Source organism: Primulina tabacum, chromosome 11, assembly GCF_025594145.1.
Source record: "Primulina tabacum isolate GXHZ01 chromosome 11, ASM2559414v2, whole genome shotgun sequence".
Classification (NCBI taxonomy): Eukaryota; Viridiplantae; Streptophyta; class Magnoliopsida; order Lamiales; family Gesneriaceae; genus Primulina; species Primulina tabacum.
This window is the reverse complement of record NC_134560.1, coordinates 10,761,825-10,772,253: the sequence shown is the minus strand read 5'-3', so window position 1 is coordinate 10,772,253 and position 10,429 is coordinate 10,761,825. Positions and strand designations below refer to the sequence as shown.

Below are 10,429 nucleotides of genomic sequence, written 5' to 3'. Positions count from 1 at the left end.
GCAGACTCGATACCCTAAAATTATGCAATAATGGATTAAAAACAACATAATAAAATATGAAAAAATACCATTATCACTTTTTAACATGTTGCATACTTATATAGCTGAAATATTTATCAAAATATGATAATTTTTATTGTTTTAAAATTAATGATTTTTCTATTTTTTATTAGAAGTGATAAACTCTATAAAAATTTTAAAATATAGATAAAAATATAATTTAATTTTAACATATAAATAAAGATAAGATTGAAGATTTGAAACGAAATGCTATTTTAAGAAAATATTAAAAAAATATTGAGACTATAATTGTAATTTTGAATAAGATTTCATCAAATCAATTAAAAAGTTTGTTATTACTGAAGTTTTAACTTTGACTAAATATTAAGATATTAAGATTAAGATAATACAGGATTTTAAATATCTTGGTTTCTCTCCAAAAATGAATTTGAAACTTGCCGAAATAATTAAAATAAATTTGAGGCGAAGATTTCAAATCAAAATCCCCCAAATCTTTAGACCAAATATATATTAGCCTTATTGTTTTTAATTACTCCAATAAATTTTTAGCAGTTTGACTTTCACCGTTGTTTGGTGCAATAATTATCCGTACTGAAAGAATGATCGAACTGTGGTGCTTGAGCTGTTGTGCGGCTTAAAAAATTTGAGTTGCCCCATTACCACTAACTATAGCTTCTGGTAAAGCGGCACGCTCGGTCCTACAATTGATATCAGAGCCAAATTCATGGGTTCGATTCCCATTGAATGCAATTATTGAGAGGGAGATTATTGGGTGCAATAATTGTCCCTATTGAAAGAGCGATCGAACCATGGTGCTTGAGCTGTTGTGCTATTTAAAAGATTTCAGTTGCATCATTACCACTAGCTATAACTTTTTGTAGTATTTGTAAATGCAAAATCTGCCTGAGTAAAGAACTCATAATAATAAATAGTATAAATACATACATACGTGTATCAGATAACCGTCTCACAAAATTGACATGTGAGACAGTCTCATATGATTTTTTGAAATATATATAAAATATATCTCTTGTGAGACGGTCTCGTGGATCTATATATGTGAGACATATTGATCTGTCTATATCTAGAATGAAAAAAATAGCATAAAAATATATTTGAGATGTTTTATAGGAGTTTTTGTGATATATTTATGTATACAAGAATAATATTTATTTTTAAATTCCTAATTATTTTTATAGGAACGATTTTTATATATATTTTAAAACTAGGTAAGTCGTAAATTCGGGACAAAAAAAACATTTTCTTACTTATTTTACTCGTCTCCAACTGCGTTCATCACACAATTTAAAAAATATTATTCCTGAAAATCATAAATAGTGCACGACCATATTATTCCAAATAGCCTTGAGTTCATGTGAGGCAACGATCAAAGGATCATGCAAGTAATCATTATCCGTTGCATACTTGCTTCTTTACTTTTAAAGGATGCATTATTTTATTTCTTAATTTCTCATATTTGTATTGATATTAATATTATGAGAAATTGTTTCTTTTTCATCATCATTATTTATCACTTTTCAATTTATGTAATCGCTATTGTTCAAATTGATTTTTATTCATGTATATTTCAATTTTTTGGCAATTTTAATAAAATTTTATAGAAACTTCTGATATAACAGTGTACATGTGAGAACCCAAATTTTTGGGCATGTAATTAATTAAATATAGACATGTATAAAAATTTGTTTTAGAGTTATAGTAAATTCGAAAATATAAATAATATATGGTATGCAGAAAATCTTCCAAGCCAATAAATACATGGAAATAGAAATCCAGTGCAAGATACACAGTAAATTATGGCTGGATATCCACCTAATTGGAAGGAAAATTACATACAAAGCAGCTTTTCTCAACAAAGAACCATATCAATATTTATGGAATGAGTATCTCGAAATATATGGAAAGAGCATCTCCAAATTTTGGAAAGAATATCAATCGAATTATAGTAAGATTTTCATCTCACTCCTATAAATAGTAGGACCCTCCCATTCAAATTTCACACCTCAATTTTCGAGATTTTCTCCATATTCTCGAAATTCGCTCTCCAAAATTCTGCTGCGGTTATCACGATTCTATCCAAGTTTAGAAAATTATTTCTCTCACTCGAGTTTAGAATCCAATCTCCACCGTTCAGAACATGCATCCATATGTGTTGAACAACATATACAAATTTAAGCGTTTATATCATTCGTAAGAAAACTGCTCTGATTCTAGGCGAGAACAGCATACCTAAAGTTTTTTGTACATGAACAGGCCAAAACGCCTTCCAACCCTGATCTTCACCGTTAATAATTTATTTGACGTACTTGTGAACGTACTGTAACAGTTTGAGCCAAATCCAATCGTGCAATAAATCGCAAATAATTTTTCAAGACGAGTTATTTTCCGTAGATGTGTTGCTGTGTTTTCGAAGTGTCGGTTGGATGATTCTTCTTTGGTTTTCAAATTCTTCACGTTTTCTTCCAGCTCTTAGATAAGTTGGCTTGTTTTAAAGTTTGAATTTCGTTTATGCATTTTTCTTTTTTTAAAAAATTTGTTTGAGCGCATGTTTTTGTTCTACTCCCTTTCTTAGCATAGTCACGGTATGATTTTGGGCACTGTGAGCATTCGACTTGATATGGGTAGGAATCCCAACACGATATGTTTGTGGCCCTTACACGTTGGAATTGTAACCGTTATATGGCCTCGTCCTCTTAGATAAGTAAAAATTAGGGACTGATCATATCAGTAAACCATTGATAGTAGAGAAATCTCAGTGTCTGGTCTATGTTATGCATGTGATATGAGTCTGGTTATGAATGAAATGTGTTTCAAAATTATACATGTTGTTATGATTGTGCATGAACAGCCTTCACTTGCTAAGTGAAGACCATATCATTCACCCCTTACAATCATTTCGAGGAACAACTTGAGGAAGAAGAGACGGACCAGTTTTGGGGCTGATGAAATTCGAGATTTTATCTTAGGCTTAATATTTTATTTCACTTGTAACATTTCTGCATTGAATCATGTCATTTTCGGTTATTTCATTGTAAAGACATTCTTGTCATTTTGAAAGTTATGATATAAACTAGTTTTGGTTTATATTGTGCTACGAGACTGGTTGTTTTCTAATTGTATGATTGCTAAACAATATCGGTGTCAACCCTGAGTTTCGGGACGTGATAGTACACGTTAACTTCATCATTGGCATCAAGTCAGCGCTATATATGTCAGAGAAAATGTTAAAATTAGAAGGAAAAAATACAATAATATCATAATAAAATTGAAATTCAACAACATACATAACAAACTTGCAAGAAATAATTTTATGGAATAAAATTATAATTTTACTTATATTATTTTATTTCATGCACTTTTTGAAGTACATGGAGTCATAATTTTGTGTTGCAAAATGCATACATGGTCAGCAATCTTATCTGAGCTTTAATAATTTTTCACAAACCTCCAAAACCTTCTTTTAATTCCTTGAGAACATCAAATACTTCTCTCCATTTTCAATATCCACTTGATGTCTTCTTTCGTCATATGCAGACAACTATCATCTCTTTTAAAGGGATTCTCCTAAAAAATTAATAAATAAAATCAGCAGTGTCATTTTTAAAAATTTTTGTATGTTTTAAGAAAATAAAAAAAAAACGTTATAATATTGAAAAATATATATATACATTCACTAATATATAAATTAAATAGAAGCTAACTAGCTACTCGATGCACACGTTGCATGCACATAATTGTTATACTTTTAAACTATATTTTTATTATAAAATTCAAATTTAATTAAAAAATTATTAATGAAATTAAAGTAGATTAAGCTGGTAATTGCATAAAATAATGTACAATATTAAATATAAATAATTATGGATAATATTGACGTGAAAAATAAATAATTTAGTAACTAATTATACGAGATATTTAAGATATATTAATAAATTTATGTAGATTTTAGTCATATTTTTAGTTTTTTTTTTTTAAAAAAAAATATGTGATTCTTTTTATTTAAACATTGTCGAACAAGAACAAGAACAAAATTGAAGTCCATGCTAGTAACCACGTGTATTTAATTGTGTACAAGTAAAGAAGACGTCGGCCTTGAAGGTCACCGTCACCATCTTTCTTTAAAAACATAATAGATCTTTCCTGAGATGGTCTCACGAATCTTTATCTGTGAGACGGGTCAATCCTACCGATATTCACAATAAAAAATAATATTCTTAGCATAAAAAGTAATATTTTTTTCATGAATGACCCAAATAAGAGATCCGTCTCACAAAATATGATCCGTGATACCGTCTCACATTAGTTTTTGGCTATAATTAAATAAGGCTCTTGGTTGATTGGTTTACCTTATAATTTCCAATTTTTGTTATTTTGTTATCAATTTTGATGCAACTTAATTAAAAGCAAAGGCGTTGATGGTGACGGTATTCGCCGTCCTCAATAAATTATTGATTTTATATGAATGCTTGCTTGATGTTATCAAGATTTATAGCGTATACCGACCGCACCACAGTTCAATCTCTCTTTCTACAAGGATAGTTATTAAATCTTGACAATTTTTCTTACAATAATTGTACTATTTGTGATAAACGAGAATTGAAGTCGTAATATATATTGGATCTGATACTAATTGTATGGCCGATCACTTGTCGTTTTACCAAAAGTTATAGCTGATAGTAACGATGTAATTCAAATATTTTAAACTGTATAACAACCCAAACTCCAGGGTTTGATTACTCTACAAACAATAACAGAGATAATTATTACACTCAGTATATAACAAAAAATTAACCAGCGTTCATAAAGCATTTTCTAATGCTTAAAAAATGAAATTATGCAACTATATCTTTTTTAATTAATATTTACATTGATTAACTGGTCGGTTTTATTATTTTTAAAAGTGTAAAATTTGAACAATAAAGTTTATTATTTTCAACGTAGAAGACGGGGGGGTACCTCTAGAAAATAGGGTTTTAAATATAGAAGAAGTCGTGTCAATTTATATATATATATAAGAGTGTAGTTATCTTGTTAGAAGGTCTCACGAATCTTTATCTGTGAGACGGGTCAATCCTACCGATATTCACAATAAAAAGTAATATTTTTTCATTGATGACCCAAATAAAAGATCTGGCTCACAAAATACGATCCGTGTGAGCGTTTCACACAACTTTTTACCTATATATAATGATATCATACATTCACACTATTACAAATCAACAAAAACAATGGGTAACAAGATCTAAAATTTGGGGAAGTTTATCTTTTGCGATTTTGGTTCGTTACAGGGGCATACCCAAAAACATTTCCCCTATGAGTTTGACTGATTCGACAATAAAATAAATTAAATTAAATTAAATATTTACACATTAAAATATAATAAAATACTAATTTTCAATGAAAGAACCGCTTGAAAACGCACATCATTTTCATTTTCCAATGAAGAGAATACAAAAATGGCATAGAAAATCATACAAATTAAATGAAATCATTTCAAAAAGTTCACTTCACAATTATTTTCAAAAAACCCACAATAGCACACATCAATGAAATCAAACAGTTCAAAAAAAAAAAACCTAGTTTAAAGAAACATAAAATTTATCTAGATATAAATTGAACTTTTGGAGCGAGTGGGAAGAAACTTGAACGGGAAAATGATGTGAAGAAGATGATGTGGTTTCATGCTTTCGCATTCTTTGAAAACAAATTTATAAATCAAACGAATTAAATCCACATATTTATTATAACTAAAAAATTTTAAAAAAAGTTTGGGGGTGGCTCCTCCTCTAGTTTGTTATGTTGTCATAATTCAGTTTTAATCAGGTAACAAAAATTGTGTATCACTAACTAACACATCATCGCCACATGAAAAAATTATAGAAATTGCACACACACAAAATAAATAAAGAAAAGAAAAGAAAAGATGACGAAATAAAATTGAAATTTGACAATATAGAAATCAATAAATAATTCGATAATGCATAAATTGCATACAACATGCTATATATTTTTTTTAAAAAAATGACATACTTCCACATATGAGGTGCCCCCATTGAAAGAAATCTATGCAAGGGAAATTGGCTAAATCTCAAGTAGATTTAATATCTTCCTTTTGACTAATTAATTACATAGAGATTGATTTAAAAAGCCTCATTGTACTTCTCTCCCTTGTCCACAAACCATTACTCCACTAGTACCTCTATATATATATATTCATCTTGCCTCTCATTTATCATCTTTAAATTTGATCAAATAATAATTATTATTTTATTATTATTATAAATCTCAAATCCAATTCCAAGAACCCTCAATTGGATCAAGATGTCCAAGGTGAAATTCCCCTCCAAGTTCTTTAATTTTTGTTTATAATTTTTTTTTGTATTTCGTTAATTATCTAAGTTAATCGCCACTTAAATATTCTTGATTTTCTAACACACAAAGTGGTTTGTTCAATTTATTTGTATCTTGTATACGTTACAGCAGGAGTATTTGATTCTGGATGATGATCTTTTGTCCTTCGCTTTTCTTGTAATTTAATAATTGATTTTCACAATTCGAACATCGACGATCATACTATATAATCTTCTTTAATTTTGTTTAGTTTATGAGATGAATATAGCTTGAGTTTGCGTTTTGGCCTATGATGTTTAACTAAGTAAAGTTCTATTGGCTCTGATTGCATATATCCCCGTGATTTAAGTCTAAGTAAATACTAACGACCGATGCCGGCTTACAAAGTTGATCATATTACGATCAATTTTACGTTATCTAAGTAAAAGCATTGTGGGGTTTTTAGGGCCATAATAGATACGATGTTATTGATGTACTAATTAATTTTCATGTGATATAAAATGGATCAAATTCTTGTTTAGCCTAAAGCTTTTGACATTTGGTTGTGTAATATTCTTGGCTGCAGAAAGTGGTGTTGAAATTACAAATAAATGATGACAAAGAGAAGCAAAAGGCTTTAAAGACAGTTTCACGTATATCAGGTATCTCGGAGTATATATCCAAAATAAAAAATTTAAATTTTATGTTCTTCATTGTTAATTAATTTTCTTTGGTAATCTTCGAATTGGTTTTAAGGCAGTTTTGGTCCAATATGCTTGCTTCTTTGCGATTTAATCATTTATTTTATCAAATTATAATTTTAGTCATATATATTTCAGCTTTTGGTAATTTTAGATCTTTCCATTATGAGTGCTAATTTGACACAAAAAACTTCAGTATCATGTCGGCGCCACGTTGGAAAAAGATCAAAATTGAAAAATCAAAATAAGTATAACAGAACAAAAATTAAAATTTGAAAATATAGATGATTAAAATCACAAATTATATAGGACCAAAATTGTAATTTTTCCTGATTTCGATTTTGTTTTTTTTTAAAAAAAAATTGTTGATTTCAAATGTCATGATCATGCCAAAAAAGTAATATATAAATAAGATCTCTTGTGATTTTAGATATGGGTGCCAAAACCCCTTTATTCTTCAATGATATGCCGGTATTCATCGCTGAGTCTTTTATAATTTTTTGATAATTTAATGCATCTATTCAGCCTTTGAAAAATTTTATATATATATATATATATATATAGGGATTGAATCTATAGCAATGAACATGAAGGAGAAGAAATTAACAGTAGTTGGAGATGTGGATCCTATCCAACTGGCGAGCAAGTTGAGAAAACTCTGGGCCACTACTGATATTTTGACAGTAGGGCCAGCGAAAGAGCCAGAGAAGCAGAAAGACGAAGAAAAGAAAGATGACGCCAAAAAAGATGCCGTGAAAAAGGAAGAAGATCAAAAGAAGAAGGAACTCGAACAGATTGCTGAATTATTGACGCATTACAGGAATAATTACAATGTCAATCCTTATTATACACAGCACTACCGTGTTTACAGCGCCGAGGAAAACCCTAATTCGTGTGTTATCTCTTGAATATATATATATATGTACGTATATTGTTGTAGATATTGAGGGTAGTGGATTTCGTGCTTAATAATTCTCTGTGTATAACAGTTTATTGAACCCAACAATGTGTTGATGAGATGATTTAAATAGTGTTGTGCCTGAAAAATAATCCAAGAAGCCCACTTGGAAGCCCATAAGCAAAAGTCCAACTTATGATGAAAGCCCAAGAGAATTGCAGTTGCCCAGGAGAAGAACTATGCGACCAGTCAAGGCCACTACCCAACATGGAAGATCGTGGAGAGATCGTGGAATACAACCTTAACTAACATGCGGAGTTGAACAAAAACAGGAAGGAAGAATCAGAAACCACAACACACACATCCAACAAATCTACAGCAAAGCTCTGCAGAATTCTATCATTAATTGTTCGCTCATTTTTTATTTTCCAAGCAGTCTATTTTCTCATTTCTTCAACTTTATTATAGAATGCTGATCAAAATTCATAACAGCATATTTAAGTTTGATGTTGTCCATTGATTCTCTCTATAATTTTTTTATTTTCCTCAGTTTACATGTTTAGCTTTGAAGCCATTTCGAAGGAATTATAATTAACGATCGAATCGAGACTCGCAACGCTTGACAAAGAAGTCAGATCTCTGCATATTTGGCACGAACACGTGCCTGGCACGCCCCGCAATTTTCGTGAGAAACAAATTGGCACGCCCTGTGGGAACAAATGCCTCCAAAGCATACTGAGAAGAATGAAGGAATTCCTCCATCACAGGGGAAAAGTCATCGCTCACAGGAAGAAGAAACTGATGCAGATGGAAGAACGGTTGAAAGACTCGTACACCAGTTCGAAGAAGTGGCTGTAAAGGAAGGAGTTGCAGTTTCTGGTGGCAATGGGGCTTCAACAAACTTCATGTTGACCATGGAGAAAAATATCCGCAGTGATCTTAAAGAAATGACCAAAGCTCTCACTATTGTCATGATGGAATTTGTGGCAGAAGTAAAGGAATTAAGAAAGTCTGCAAAAGGCAAGATTATTACACCAGAAAATGATAAACTTCAAGATTCTGACACTAAACTGTTTAAAGATCAAGGCCAAGGATCGAGGATTCCTCAAGCAGGTGATAATCGCTTCTTGGGAGAAGCACTGATTCCAGAATCTGCCAGGGAAGGAAGGTACACTCCTCCGCACAAAAGAGACGAGGAATTGGGGTTGAAATATCAGAACTGCATTAACATTAGACAAATGGCCGGTAATATATTCTCTGTGACGTCTCCTAACTTGCATCCAGGGGTGTGTATGGTGATGGGGGAATGCGTGGGTATGCAGTACCAAATTCAAGGAATAAAACCCGGGGGGGCAATCTATCCTCCACACCAGTTACAACAAACTCCAGTGTTAGATTTTGACACGGTATGGGATGTTATTCAAGAGTTGTATGGCCCAAGAGTGAGGCCAATCAACCGACCAGAGTTTCACAAACCGTATCCTGATATTGTTGATCGTGACAACCCTTATCCACGAGGATACCGCAGTCCAGACTTCACTTTATACTCTGGAGAAGATGGTCAATCTAGTGTGGAACATGTAGCAAGGTTTACAATCGAGTGTGGGGAATTAGCAAATTTGGAGAATTTTTCCAATTATAAGCTACGTTTGTTCCCAAATTCTTTGACTAGCACTGCTTTCACGTGGTATGCGACGCTACCTTGAAACTCTATTATGACTTGGCATGATATGGAACATCAATTCCATACACAATTCTTTCGAACAGTGGTCCATAATAGAGTACCTGAGATTAGTATAGCGGAATTGTCAAGGGTGGTCCAAAAGCAGGGAAAATCTGCTAATGATTTCATTTGTAAATTTAAGAAAGTAAGAAGTAGATTCCGAGTATTCCTTCCTGAATCAGAGTATGTGAAAATGTCACAGCGAGGGCTTGATTTTGAACTTAGGAAGAAGTTCCAAGGGATAGAATTTCGCGATCAGAATATGAAGAATTATTGCGGGAGGAGAGTCATAAGAGAAAATCTACAGTAGGCTTTTAATTCCAAGAAGTCGAGGAAGTTGCCTTGACAGAATTGGTAAATTCCGGATCACGCACCGTCCTTTTCTTGAAACGCAAGAGCGAAGAATCTGCCAAGAAAAACATTCACCCAGTGCAAACACCATATACTTTCGATGTGTCAAAGACGGAAGAAATATTTGATCACTTGGTGAAGGAAAAATTTATAATGTTTCCCCCAGATCATAGGCTACCCACCAAGGAGGAGATGAAAGGAATAGATTACACTAAGTATCACAATTCCTTCAACCATAATACTAATGCTTGTTGGGCTTTCAAAAATGTCTTGCAGGAAAGAATCAACAATTACCCGAAAAAAAGAAACAATGATAGTGGATGAAGATCTTTTTCCCCCAGTAGCAAATGTGAATGTGAGCAGTACTGACTTGTGTTTCTTAAT

At 31.7% G+C, this 10,429-nt stretch overlaps 1 protein-coding gene across 1 annotated transcript; it reads left to right on the top strand.

Annotated features, from left to right (window-relative positions):
- The first annotated feature begins 6,216 nt into the window (after positions 1-6,216).
- LOC142518446 (heavy metal-associated isoprenylated plant protein 39-like) lies at positions 6,217-8,219 on the top strand. The gene is made up of 3 exons (XM_075621234.1): positions 6,217-6,372; positions 6,959-7,034; positions 7,638-8,219. The coding sequence occupies exons 1-3, from the start codon at positions 6,364-6,366 to the stop codon at positions 7,979-7,981; spliced, it is 429 nt and encodes a 142-aa protein (XP_075477349.1). The 5' UTR covers positions 6,217-6,363; the 3' UTR covers positions 7,982-8,219.
- Positions 8,220-10,429: the final 2,210 nt, after the last annotated feature.

What these genes read in the sequence shown, in the direction of transcription:
- LOC142518446 (XM_075621234.1), top strand. An exon ending in GACAGTTTCACGTATATCAG is followed by an intron (nt 7,035 to 7,637) that starts GTATCTCGGAGT and finishes ATATATATATAG; the next exon opens with GGATTGAATCTATAGCAATG.